This window comes from Hesperophylax consimilis, chromosome 13 (genome assembly GCF_061612785.1).
Source record: "Hesperophylax consimilis isolate HC1 chromosome 13, BYU_Hcon_1.0, whole genome shotgun sequence".
Taxonomy (NCBI): Eukaryota; Metazoa; Arthropoda; class Insecta; order Trichoptera; family Limnephilidae; genus Hesperophylax; species Hesperophylax consimilis.
The window spans coordinates 34847431-34862685 of NC_142848.1; the positions used below are offsets into that span (position 1 = coordinate 34847431).

Genomic DNA, 15255 nt, shown 5'->3' on the forward strand with positions numbered 1-15255 from the left:
GAATGTAACAATATTGTTCTCAATATAAAATCTTTGTGTTATTTTTATTATTTTGTAAAATTATTAACCTCAACACAAACTTGTCCTAGTGCGGTTAAAAATTCTAACGTAAAGAAGATACAATGTAAAGAAACAATAGACAATAAACAACAATGAAAAAATAACTTTGAATATTGCAACCGACGAAAAGATCAACAACGGAAAACGCTAAAGGAAAAACTCAAATTAAAACTGCAAATAATAATCAAATGATATAAAATAAATAATAATAATGCTATTCCAAATTCCTGTAATATTAAAAAATCTGTTAATGAAAAAATAAGAAAATACACAGATTTAGGAAATGAAATAAAAAGAATTTGGCATTCTCAGACTATAAAAATATTACCATTCGTTATTTCGGCTACTGGCATTATACCTAGCTCCCTTATTAAAAATTTAGGCGTATTAGATCTATCAAAAAATTTATATATAAAGATGCAAAAGTCGGTCATTTTGAATACATGTAGGATAACTAACATTTTTTAAATGTTTATGTTGAGGGGGATCAGTAGGATTTATAGGCCCTGTTAGAAGTTCTACCGAGCCAAACCCTCTGATACGAAAATATCTGGAGTCGGTGAATTATTTTCCCATTTGATCTCTGGTGAGTTGACGTGTTGTTCTTGTATTGTTTTGAATTTATTTTGCTTATATAATGCACTTACATAATGTTGATTGACTAGTTGATCATTTGTGGAAAAGTGTGTGGAAGGGTTTAGTTTTTCCTATGGGGAAGATTTAACCCGGGTTAATCTATTGAAGCTTTCATTGAAGAAGATAATATATATGTAGAAATCTCAATGAAAATATGAATGAAAAAAAACAATGAAAACTGAGACTGGAGTCTTACCGGGACTGGCGTCACGACCAATCAAGTCATTGCCTCCTAATTATGTAAATTTGCATCAATTTTAATATTTATTATAGTACCTACCTACCATTTTACGAGTTCTTAATACAGTCAATTCTGATGATAAGCCAACTATACAAAACTGTTATATTTCAATTTGGGAGGCAGGTGTGGGTACCGCCGTCCGGGAACCATTCATTGGATAACCATCACCTCTGCCATGGGTCACAACAAGTGATTCGCTGCCTCTGGTGACTTAGCAGGGGTGCCCAAGTTCCTGGGATGAGGAGTGTCTAGACCTTGGCGGCGGATGCCTCTGCCCTCCTACTGTGCAGACCGGTTTTGGAGAGACATTTGGTTGAATAAATTCGAGTGCCTGTCACTCCTTACAAGATCTTCCTTGCCTTCATCTCCTTCCTTTCTTTAAGCAAAGCCTCCATACAGCATCTCCAAATATGACATAGGCTATATTTATTTATTTATTTATTTTCACATATACGGCACAACATGTGCCATTCACATATGTACTAAATTACAGAGAATAGTACAGCAACATAAGGAATGCAACCATATAAATCTAAGTATAATGGTTTAATCAATAAATAGTAGTAAGGTTAAAAGTATGAAAAAAAGAGATATAAATAAAATATAAGTAGCAATCTGTAGTATAGTATTAAGTCAAAGTAAGAAATTATATGTAATATGTATATACGAGTATCAATGAGATGTATTAAATTGCGACATTGCGCAATTATAATTATGCTTTCTGAAGGTTTTCGGTCTTTTTTAGCGATTTTCTTGTCAAAGCGAACCTTTATGATGGAAATCAGCATCATTACCATTTTCTGTACCTGTAATAGAGCTGGAATATTATCTACTATTGGGATTGGGAAATCGCTCGTTTTCGTCCAAGTTGTATTAATAGCCTATGAAAGGAACAACTCGGAAACAATAATGACGTTTTCTATAGAAAGACTTCAATATTTAAGATGCAAATAAGTAGGCTAAACTCAAATAAGTTTGACCTTATTTCGCTTGAAATAAGCGTCTATTTTTGTCTTTAATGGCTTCAATGGACTCAATGGTACCCAATCACTTGGTGTTGTCATCGATTTGGACTAGCTAAGTCATAGCCATAGGTAGATATGCGTAGGGGGAGGAGTAAAAACTCTAAAAATTGGTTTAAACCCCCTCACCCTCCTCCAAAGTCACGTGGATAATGTTTTGACAATAGGATATATTCACTTTTTTGTTTTATTCTCGAAAAAAATACCACAATGAAGGTATTTACATTTTTTTATGTTGACAAATAAATTTTCTATAACAATTTAAAATGTGCCATATTCGATTTGTCGCCAAAACGATATGTTCGTTTTTATTCGTGATTTCGGCGATGTTGACGTCACGCCGGGCGACGTTGGTGGCAGCCGTCTTGACAGACTGGCGTTTTCTATGTCATAGTGACATTGTAGCCAGCCTGCTGGAATCGTCACGGAATGCGCGGTTTTAGATCGCGAGGTGATTCTACTTGATAGTAGAAGTAAAAAAGAAAAACAACTATTTTCGAATTTTCGAAATTTCAAAGTTTTGAGGTTTGTTTTTAGGTAAAAAAGTTGAATTTTTTGTATGGGAAAATAAATATTCGTCCATGGAAAAATATTTTTTATGGGAAAATAAACATGAAAATATCGAAAAAAAGTAATTTTTCTTTTTTACTTCTGCCATCGCGTAGAATCACCTCCCGAAGTTAGCGCACTTTACCCCCGGAAATCCTGTATTTTTAATATTGTAAACATTTATGATATTTTATAATATGTACTTGAATCAAAAATAAATATGCAATTCATGATCAAGATTTTGTAATGTGTTATTTGATAAGTGGATTGTAATAGTTTTTTGTAAGTTACATAATTAAGTATTTACCTGGTGAAGTTGGCGATTAAACTTTGAACTGTAATATATCATAACAATATGACATTTCATATAGCTGGTTGATGGTATCATTAGGTGACGTAATGTTTGTTCGTAACAATATTTAAAAAAAATGATTAACTATTCTGTTCGTCTACTACTATTTTTTTATTAGGTACACTTTATAAGACATTATGGGCGGAAATTTTTGCCAATCGACCTGTTGATACTGAGAAAAAAGGAGAAACATATTGTAATGTAGAAATTTTGGAAGTGAAGAATTATATAAGTAATTCAAAGAAAAATTATTTAACGAAATAAACCGAATTATTTAGGACGATTCCGTTTCTTTTTCTCGCCTTTCATTGATAAATTAAAATATTAAAAAATATATATACGAGGGTGGTCTGAAAAGTTTCCGACCGTTCCGAAGTCTTTTTATTTATTTTTCTACATAGTCTCCTTGTAACTCTACACACTTCTCCAGGCGATTCTCCCATCTCTCTAACCCATTCAAATAGTACTCGGCGTTTTTCTCAGCAAAAAAATTGTTCACAAAGGTGATTTCCTCCTCATTTGACGAAAATCTCTGTCTTCCGAGCGCAGTTTTTAGATTAGGAAACAAAAATAAGTCGTTTGGGGCTAGATCTGGTGAGTAAGGCGGATGGTCAAGTAGTTCAAACCGTAATTCGTGGATTTTTGCCATGGTAACCGCTGAGGTGTAAGACGGCGCGTTGTCTTGGTGAAACATCATTTTATTTTTCTGCAAATGTGGCCGTTTTTCCGCAATTTCTGCCTTCAGCTTGTCAACTAATGATGCGTAGTATGCTCCTGTAATAGTTTTTACTTTTTGTAGATGATCAATTAAGATGACTAACTCCATGACTATCCCAAAAACAGTCGCCATCACTTTCCCAGCCAAGAAAACAGTTTTTGCTTTTTTTGGAGCCGGTTCCCCCCTTGCAGTTTACTGTTTTGACTGTATTTTTGTTTCGGGCGTATAATGGTGTATCCAAGTTTCATCTACAGTAATTAATCGGCCCCAAAAATCGGATTTATTGCACCTAAACTGCGCCAACAGAGCGCTGGAAATGTTCATTCGAACACGTTTTTGGTCTAACGTGAGCAAACGCGGCACCCAACGCGCGGACAGCTTTCTCATGTCTAAATCTTGATTTAATATGTGACAGACACGTTCTTTGGACATTTTCATAACCTCTGCTATCTCTCTCACTTTAATTCGGCGGTCGTCTAACACTATTTAGTGAAGTTTAGCAATGCTATCGTCAGTAGTTGCAGTTTTTGGACGTCCCGAACGTTCATCGTCTCCCAAGCTCTTACGGCCACGTTTAAATTCAGCTGCCCAAAATTTCACTTTGGTAAATGATGGTGCAGAGTCCCCATACACAGAGTCCAACTCATCTTTGATTTACGTAGACGTATTGCTTTTCAAAATCAAAAATTTTAACAGCTCGATACTCAATGTTTTCCATTTTCACAAAAACACACATCGGATCGCTCAAACGACTATCAACTAAAAACTGCGCGTCCAAAATGGCCGAATCTTTGGTGAGTAACTGTCAAAAGAGGCACAACTACATTCACTAGCTTTTATTGATGAGTACCGCCATCTTTGCGTTGAGGTCGGAAACTTTTCAGACCACCCTCGTAACTATTCTTATGGCTTGTCTTGACTTCTAGATGCTGAAGTTAGCTACAGCTATTAAAATAATTATTCAAATTGAAATTAGAAGTTGAGAAAAAATTATTCACCTGGCGCCATTGACTAACATCAATGTTTAGCAACGTTTCAGACAGAAGTACAGTGTTCATCATGTTTACACTTCTGCCCTGATGATTACTGAAATGCTGTTCGAAACGTTGGCTAAAGAAGGGTTGGCTAACGCAACACGGCATAATACCCCAAAAATAAATCACATTTTTTTTATGTGAGTACCACACAAAATTCTCAACTGCTCGCGATTGTCTGGAACCAGTGTGATTATGGCATCCCCAATTGAGGTTTGTTGTGTGACTGAAGAGTACGGGAAGAATAAGTAGATGGGGTAGAGGAAGGTAGGGAAGTGGATCACCAAAACGATCAAAACCATTTCAAGCAACGTTTTGATTATGAATAGTGGGCAATATTGCCCACGTCGGGAATCATTGGCCTATAGTCTAGAGTCTAGAGGTTACAAGTCACACGAACCAGCCATTCAGTTATTTTAATTATTTATTTTTAGTTTTCAATGCCCTTCGAATTCGATGCACATTATTTTTATGCTTGCCGAGCAGTCGTTTACATAATTTTTTATTTTTTTTTTATTTTTTTATTTATTTTATAAAATACAGTATAATGTTTAAATTTACATAGTAAGAACATATTTCAATAAAAATTAACATGTTTACCTTTACAAGAGTTTAAAACTCGTGTGTAAAGGGAAAATAATAAAAACTTAACATACATATGTAAATAGAAGAAAAAAAGAATCATAAAAACATATAAAGTGAAGAGATTTTAGTTTTTTTATATAATAATTTATAAAATAATTTAGTGAGATATCATCGTCATTCTAATTCGTTAAATTATTTATTGTAGTGAGGTTAATTTTATTTTTAAATTTATTAAAATCCGGTTCTAATCTCATCTCAGTCGTTAATTTATTAAACCATACCACTCCAGTGTACGTGTAATAGTGTTGTGCAAAACTGGTATGCATTAATGGAGTCCATAAGCGACCCATTGTATTTTGCCTATTGCTCTCGACACGAACCATGGCATGGTGTGACTTCTTATACAGATCTTTGTGGATTTGAAGTAGCGTATTTTTCGTATATGTATTTTTTAGTGATGGGACTTGAAAATCTTGGAAAAGTTGTAAGGTTGGGTAGTCTGATGGTTTTTTTATTAAGATTTTTATTAACAACCTTTGAGTGATTTCCAGCGGTAAAAGTGATGATTTGTAAGCTCCCCCCCACGCAACGATACCATACTGTATTATTGAATGGGCTAGAGCGTAGTAAATATTTTTAAGAATTTTTAAGTTAAGTATATTTCTTAGACTAATAAATATGTAAATGAGTTTTCTTAATCTATTTATGATATTGTTTATGTGAGTTTTCCACTTAAGTTGACTATCTATTATTACACCTAAATATTTAATTTCATTTTTATTTCCTATGGATAAACAGTCATTATTTTGGCAAGTAGATTTTTTTGATATGCATTTTTTTGAATGTATTTTAATATTTAATGTAATAAAAGGGTTTATTTTGTTTATACTAAAAATTATATAATATGTTTTTTCAATATTTAATGTTAATAAGTTTTTATCAAACCATTCTTTTAACGTATTGATATCATTGTTAGCAATTATTTCAAGTTCATTCAATGAATTCGCTTGAAATATAATTGCAGTATCATCTGCATATGAAATGAGTTTTCCTGTTAATGGTAATTTAAAGATATTATTAACATATAATATGAATAGAAGAGGGCCCAATATGGTGCCTTGTGGTATTCCAAAGTCACTTGTGTTCGGTTCACTGAGAGTGTTATTTATTTTTACATATTGACTTCTAGAATTCAGGAAACTTTCTATCCACATTTTGGCATTATCTATAATTCCTATTTTGTTAAGCTTGTAGAGTAATTTTTTGTGACTTATGCTGTCAAAGGCTTTCTTTAGGTCTATGAATATTGCAAGAGATTTTTTGCCTTTGTCTAGTGCTTGATGTATTTTTGTTGTTAAATCTATAATTGCGTCCTGTGTGCTTATTTTTTCGCGAAATCCAAATTGTTGGTCACTCAATATATTATTAGTTTCAATAAATTTTAGCAGTTGCTTTTTTGCTACCTTTTCAAAAATTTTTGAGATATTTGATAATACTGATATAGGTCGGTAGTTATTAATTTCTTTAGTATCACCTGATTTAAAAATCGGTGAAATAATAGTTTTTTTGTAAATAGATGGAAAGATTCCTTTTTTAAGACTATTATTTATGATATGTGTAATAGGTTTTTTCAAAAAGTTAAGATTTTTTTTCAGAATTTCAACGGTTATCCCATCAAAACCTGGTGCGGACTCAGTTTTTAGGTTTTGTATTATAACAACAGTTTCTTGTTCGGTTATCGTTTCGAATGTTTTTACCGTTTTATTTAATGAAGCTACTGGAATTCCTGATGTGGTGGTATTATCTATGTTGTTAGTAATTTCGTTTGCGAGATTTTTTCCGACATTTGAAAAAAAATTATTGAAAGCATTCGCACATAGTTTTGGGTTATCAGAAACTTGCATCATATTATTGTTAATGTGCAGCTTTAAAATGTCACTTGTCTTTCTTTTTTTATCAATTATTTCATTTATTGTTTTCCAAATTTTTTTACCACTGTTACCTGAATTTAACATCTTTTGTTTGTAGAATTCTTCTTTGGTCATTTTAATTAGTGCCGTTAGTTTATTTCTGTATTTTTTAAAATGTAAAATAATCGAATTATTTAGTGGGAATTTTTTTGTAAGTTTAAATAATTTTTCTTTTTCTCTAATGGAAACCACTAGACCATGGGTAATCCATGGTTTAATTTTTTTGAATTTTTTTTTTATATATTTTTTTGTGTATTTCACAGCTTGAATCTTTTATATGCTTTTGTAAGGTGTCATGAAATTTTAAAGCACTATTATTTACACATAATTAACTGCATTGTTTGTCTTGAATGCACGCCGCGGTCTGGTAAGTAGGTATCCCTTACTTTACATTAGGCTGGGCCTTCAATATGTAGAAAGTTGTCGCAATGCATATTTGAGCATTTTCAATGCATATTTAAATTTAATTTGTGCGCAAATGAATTAAATTTAATAATGTGTGTTATTTCACGTAATCTTTTTTAATGCGAAACCGCACAAGCCAGTGCTTTCTCGTTTTTAACCAGATTACGCATAATTCGAAGAGCTTCTTAATAAATTAACATTACTCATTTTTCTCTGTGCACATTCAATAGAAATCCTTGTGGAAGTGCTGCTATTACACAATATTACTTTTTATTTTCTTTGGCAAGCTGGAGGTCAAATCCTGGCGTGCGCAATTTCACAATTTACTCATTTAAAACAATATATACTATATAATATTCTCTGTCAATATTCGATAGAACTCCTTTGATAACCCACCCTAAAATGCACCTGTGACACGTGACACAATTGTTATTATTCATGACCCCTGAAATGCAGCTAATGATTATACATGCTAACGGCAAGCATCGTGCGTTTTAACACCAAATGCTCGATTCATAAGTCGACATCTTCAGGAAAGTATTATTTTTTATTTGCCACTTGCAGCAATAAAGAATTTGAGTGGAAAATATCATTGTTTAGAAATATATTTTCATATAGATCAGAGGTTCCCAAAGTGGTCTATATGGACCCCCAGGGGTCGATTTCGGCTTGCTCCCCAGCAAGTCACCAAGAATTTTTTTTTGGAATCCACAAGATTTAAATGGGGATACACGCGAGCGGTATCTTTGGAGATACTCTCAATATTTATATCTCTTAGACTGGGCCCTTATCTCCAGTCTAAGATGCTCCTGGAAACTTGCTATTCTCCAATAATACACGATAAGGTTCTTACTGAACAGTGGAACTTTATTACGATTGTAGATACAATCACTGACTAACTACGACTAGCTCAAGGAGCGGAAAGATTGGTTCTCAGGAGCCCGTCCCCTCGGAACAGCTCCGTACCGAAAACACCTTGCCGCCTTCGGCAATCTCCGGCGATTGCCGAAATCCCGCAACTAACCCGATCTTACTACAAACACACCTATCAGCGAGAGCTGCACAACACTACATTTATTTTTCTAGACGATGAATTATCTGAGATTTCAGTAATACGTTCATCAGAAATAATTAAAATAAACCCCGCGGAAAGATCAATTTTCTAGGCCTGCTAGAGCAAATTTTTAACATTCCCACTTAATTTTAGAGATTTGCTAGGGCAAATTCAACCTTAGATCTGTTCAATACACTAGGGCCGGGCGTCGCATATTTTGTGCACGGCTTCTTCACTTACGTCGTTAAGATTCCGACTTTAAATATTGTACCTAATTCATCCAAATTTTTATTTTCCTAAAACGGGAATTACTCCTAGTTGGACAGTCAAAACATTCTACAAATGTATATGTTCCTTTACTATGTAAATAAACAAATTTGTCCACTAAGTAGATAACCGGTTAATTACTGCGATCGAATTATTTAAGAATTCGTGATCCATCTGAACATTACAGACAGCAAAATATTTCCTGTCTCTTCGTACTGGATGACCTTCATTGCATGTTCCTTGAGTTGAAGCCTTTCACGCGTTCAACACCCATCCAAGTGCTAATCAAATTTAAATATTTGTTCATATAATGTTTTTCTTGATTCTTTGTAATTTCACATCACAATTTAAAATAACTTGGTAAACACTTTTATTTTTTTTATATTTGACGCTGACCGGCTTTCGCTATAACAGTAGCTTCTTCAGGGCTGTATAATACTGTGTTAAGTACGCTACGATTAAAGCGAAACCCGGTCGGCATTAAGTATAAAAAATAAAAGTGGTGTTTACCAAGTTATTGTTGTATTTTAAAAATTTAAATTGACTTGTGTTTTTCTTTATGTATCTGTCGCTGAGAGATCCGTTGTAACTTAACTCTTAGGGCCAGTTGTTATTTATTAATTTAAACGCCCTGATGGGCTTTTACATGATACATATTTTACATAATTTACTGCATAATACAATGACAACAGAAGGTTTTTATTTTTAAAACATCAACAAAAAATAACAATTTCTTTTAGGTTCACAACATATCTACAAGTAAACAACAAATATACGCAATCGCTCTTTAAATATGCTGCATAAAAATGTCATTCAGTTATCTCTTGAACACAGGCAAACTTATATTAAATAGGGTTTTCTAATAAGAGGTGTTATTTTGATATTCAATCGTAAAAGATCAATGGTTTCGTTGCTTGTGTGGCACGTAGCGCCGTCTTGTTGAAAGTAAACGTTGTCCAGATCAATACCATCCAATTCCGGCCATAAAAATCATTAATCATCTCTCGAAAGCTCAATACATTCAGCGTAACTGTTTCTCCAGCCTCATTTTCGAAAAAGTAAGGTCCAATGACTCCGCCGGACCATAAACCGCACCAAACAGTCACACGTTGACGATAGAGAGGCTTTTCAACAATAACTCTTGGGTTTTCCGAGCCCCAGATGCGACAATTTTGCTTGTTGACGAAGCCACCGAGGTGGAAATGGGCCTCATCACTCAAGATGATTTGCATTTGATTCACTCAAGTGAATTTTAATAATTCACTCAAGTGGATTGTTGAAGCGTGTATCGTTCCATTTATATTAATGGCGTAGTTTCTACTTGTCAAATGTCAAAAAATGACAGCTTCAAAAGTAACATCTACCGAAATAGCGGGCTATTCAAAATAACACCTCTTATTGGAAAACCCCATATGTCGATATTTGAGGTGAATTTGTTTCCAAATGTGTGAAAGCGAGAAATAGGTGCATGCATATGGTAGTTGGTACTGAAGTTACTGTTGCAGAATAAAATATTTTGCCTAGTTGCTCTAGTAGGTACTCTGATGAAATCTATGGGTTGCAGGAGTTCACAACAGTCTAGTTTGGAGTGAATAATCTTTAATAAAAAAGTTAGGTCATTTATTTTTCTTCTATTTGCTAGGAAATGTATTTTAAGTGTATGTAGTAAGAATGTATAGTTTATGTGTTGAATAGGTATGTATAATTTGAATTTAATAAATCCTAAAAATTGTGCTGCACACGTTCAATATTTTTTATATGAAGTTTTTAGTATGGGGGACCACACTATTGAATTGTATTCTATAACCTCCAACGAGTCGTCTTTGATGTTTCTGATTATAAATCCCAGTGTCTTCGTACCTTTGTTAGTTATTTGTTGTATGTGATTTACAAAATTTAATTGAGTGTCAAACATAACTCCAAAGTCCCGAATTTCGTTGACTTTTTCTAAATTTCGCTTGCTTACATACACAATGTGAATAATAGTGGGGTCTTTGTTCGACAAACTGTTAGGACGAGTTGTTTCGGAGAATTTGAACAATTCATCAAATTTCAACGTTCATTTTCAAGTTCTGTGAAAGATTTTTTAAAGTTCTGTTTTAATTTCAGTTTTGTCAAGCACCTAGCCTATGATGATATAATAACAGAACTTGAATAGGACTTTCACAGAACCCGGAAACGAACGTTGAAATTTGATGAATTGTTCAAATTCTCCGAAACAACCCATCCTTAATGTCTTACGTTATGTAATTTGTCGATGTTTGACTGTAAGATTAGGCAGTCGCTTATATTAGATATTTTTTTGTATAGGTAATTTGATGTCATCGGCAAAAAGCAGAACTTGTACAACGTCGAAACTGAACAATATTGAAGAATTCATCAAATTTCAGTGCTTATATTGAAGTTCTGGGAAAGTTCTATTTAAGTTTATTCCTTTATGGGCCAGTTGTTTCACAGAACTGTAATAATAATAGAATTTTCACAGAACTTGCATATTAACTTTTATGAATAATTGTTTAAATTCTGTGAAATAACTAACCTCTACGGTTCGGATCCATAGTTAAAAGAACCTAACCTAACCCAACCCAGCCTAACCAACTTCATTAATTTGTTTTATATTATCTACGCTTACAAAGTTATATTCCAACTAGCTAAACCCCGCCCCGTGTTGCTGTGGCTCAGTCTGTCTGTGCAGTTAGAAAAACAATAGCGCGTATTGCTTTTACATCCAAAAGATGGCGCTGTTTTTTTTAAAGCATATTTGTCCAACAGATTACGCTGTTTTTCAAAAAAAGTTTTTACCTCTCACAGGTGACATCTACATAATATAGGTGCATAAAAACACGCTTATTCCAATGTAACATTGTGCCAAAATTCCAAAGCAATCGGTGAAAAACTTTAGGAGATTTAAGATTTTGAACAAACGTACATTTACATTTGTATTTATGTAGATATATAGCAAATGTGTAATTAGTCCATACTCGTTATTTAATTATTTGCATTTTGAATATTTACGTCGAAAATGTCAACTTTTCGAGGGCATTATTACTAAACTAGCTGACGTGTACCCGGCGTTACTTGACTTTTCTCTACTTTCAATAAATAAAATATCCATGTATTATGTATACAGGGTGTATCGGCAAGTACCCGACAAACTTTAACCAGCTATTCCTCAGCACATTTGGAGTAAAAAATGTTATGGGCGCTTTGCTGTCCGGTAACATTTTTTTCTTTTAAAAACAAAAAATAAATAAAAAATCCACACTCCGTCACTGTCATTTGCATTGTTTCTCGAGTTTAACAGCTGTTATTAGTAAGTGTGTCAAAAAGTGTCCTCGCTCTTTCGTACACACTAAATAATAATAGTTAAAAATGAGACGAATGGTGCCGTGCCATTTCGTTGTGATTGTAAAAGCGCGCCAACGTAGGTACGTACGTACATTATTCAACGAAACTCGAACAAAATATTGCCAGATGAGTTTTCAAACTTTGACAAAGGATAAAACATTGGTGACATGTGGTGAAAATATGAATAGTAAATTTTTTGTTAAAAAAAAATGCTACCGGACAGCAAAGTGCGCATAACATTTTTTACTCCAAATGTGCTAAGGAATAGCTGGTTAAAGTTTGTCGGGTTAGTGCCGATACACCCTGTATAAACCTTCTGAAAGAAATTCTCTAAATGATAGTGAAAACACAATTTAACTCCGTTGCAGAGTTTAGAAGAACTAAATGCACAAACAGACAGACTTTTATACTATTTAGAGATGGTATATTAGTTCCGCATTTCTGAACAAGGAAATATCTGTGCGCGCGCACTCTTATAAAATTGTCATAAAGGGTTTACGAGAAAGAGGCAGAGGATACAACGTTTCCCTTTCGAATCGCCCGGTTTTCGTTTAGAATAACTCTTCCCTTCTACTTCCCCGCCAGCACTGCATTGGGGGTTAGTGTCCAATTCCCATCGGCTCCAGACAGTTAAGACTATAGTGTCATATTAGCATATAAAAGATTGCATACTGCACTTTGAACACTTGTGCCACAAGGCCAACATCTTCTGCAAGTTATCCTCGTTACATTTTAATGTATACCTGCTTACTGCTTCAGTCAGTTTCAATGTCCTACAATTATATTTTACATACAGGTATCTACGTACTTCTAGAAGAGTAAAACTAGCTTCTCGAATATACCGTTGTTATCTTCGAAAAATCTATATATAAAGAAGATTGTCTGTGGGTGGCTTGTTTTTTTTTACACGAATCTACATATTTTTCTGAGATTGATAAATTTTTTTTTACGGATAATGCAAAGTGCTTTTCGAATTATAGCGATTTTATTTCAAGATTAATAATTGTTTTTTTAATCTTACAGGTTCCCCTGCTATCAAAAAGACTAGAATTTCAGAAATCCCAGAGGTAAGTCATTCCAATAATTACATTATTTTAAGTTAACACAAGACTCTAATAATGGGGTATGAACGAAGCTTACATTTTAATTAATTCCGAAGAATTCTCAATTATAATACCTTTTTTTCATACCGATACCCACGGATGTGAGTTATTTATATTTAAGATTTATTAAAACCTTACCATTAAAATATTTTACGTTAAATGGTTTGAAAAATGTTATAAACCATTTTTCAACTGTAAAATAAGCGGTAAGCACCAGTTTTTATTTTTCTAGACCAGTGTTTTTCAATCTGTGGGTCGCCGCCAAAAGGAAAAAGGTGAGGTTCTAACTACAATAAAAACACTACTTCAGTGAGAAGTTCGGCTTGTTTATTTTTCAAAAATAATCGCATCCTTACCAACTTACTTCGTACTTACTTTCAAAGCTATCGCGGCTTCCTTGCAGAATAAAAGGCCGTAATAATAAATATAGGCACCAAAATAGAGAAAATAATTAACGTTTAAATTACTAACTTTTTTCTGTATCTATGGCCAAAGGGGGTCGCCTGAATTTTTCACCCTGTAAAGGGGTCGCTTATTCAAAAAGATTGAAAAACACTGTTCTATACGATGAATTCGTAGCTTCTTGAGGCACTTATTTAGAAACACTGATGTTTTTGTGATACGTTTATCAGAATCAATTAAAATAAACTCATCCGAAAAATTCTAATTCGTTGGTCTGCTAGCGTAAATTCGACCACAGATCCGTTCAATACACCGGAACCGCGCGTTGCATATTTACACTTACGTTGTTAAGGCCCCGTAGTAAGCGTTCAAAGATGGTTTGAAAGGGAGATATGTAAATACGAATGTTAGAGGGAGCACGCAAATATTTAAAAAAAAAACGACAATAATTAAGCGAGAAAAGTGAAAATATTTAATAAAACACGACTCGTTTGAAATAGATCAAAAATCTCTGCTTGAATGCTTCAGTTGCATTTAAAGATACACTGTGAATTTTTTCATGTCTATAACATATTAAATAACAGAACTAAACGTGTTTTTAATAATTTTCGGAGCATACTTTGCGATTTTTTTCTATCGAGGGAATTTCAGATAATTAACGTTTCGGCATAACAATGTTGTATTATCTTAAAAAAATAACATATATTTTATTTGGAACTTAAAAACTTAAAGAGTAACGAGAAACTTGTTTATAAATTGGATATGCGGGAGATTAAGATTTCGACTTTAAGGCGAAGCTTATTGCTAAATCACTATTTTGATTAATCTTTATAACGAATTTGTGTATACATTATGAATACCAAAAATATGCTTTAGATAAATTGAAGGATTTCCTATCGCTTCGCTTGAGTAGAATACAAATAAAAAAATAAATTACTCAGTAAAAAATATAAATGCAAACTACTAAAAAAAATATTTTTTCAATAGAAATGTATAAACGCGTAAAGGAAACAACTTAAAAAAATACAGTATTATAGCTGAGATTATCTGTGACAGTTTCACTTGATTAACTTTTTTGCTTTCTTATAAAATTATTTACAAAATAAATAAATACCAGTTTTGTGCTTGAAATCGAACGTTTCTAGACTCCGTTTGTCAAGCTATTAATGCCTATACCAAGAATATACACATTTTTGGCTTGTAGCTTCCTCGCTTTAGCCGTTTCTATGGATCAGATTTGAATATCTAGGCACTTCCTCACTTTTGGCGATGCAATACGTAGTAATGCAAAATCATGTGTTTTTGGTTTGAAAATTTGGTCGCCTAGAAATGTTTTAGATGCTTTAATTAAATACTGCGAGTAGAATACATCTTGGCCTTTGAAATAATCGACTATTTTTTAGATACGTCTATTTATAAGCCCAGAAAAAAATGTGTAAGGCCTATAAAAACCGCTTTAAAGTTCAAAATCTCCTACTTACTAACCTATTTTCGGTTATGATTTTATTG

The 15255-nt window shown here is 33.3% G+C and overlaps 1 protein-coding gene across 9 annotated transcripts in view; it reads left to right on the forward strand.

The window, feature by feature from the left end:
* The window catches only part of LOC149418891 (aldehyde dehydrogenase, dimeric NADP-preferring-like), a 136874-nt gene that overhangs the window by 53559 nt on the left and 68060 nt on the right, over positions 1-15255 (forward strand). For all 9 annotated transcript variants that reach the window (XM_089639053.1, XM_089639054.1, XM_089639058.1 and 6 more), the window contains one exon: positions 13265-13308. In XM_089639053.1, coding sequence (XP_089495179.1) covers positions 13265-13308 — 44 coding nt within the window. The remainder of the gene's footprint in view (positions 1-13264; positions 13309-15255) is intronic.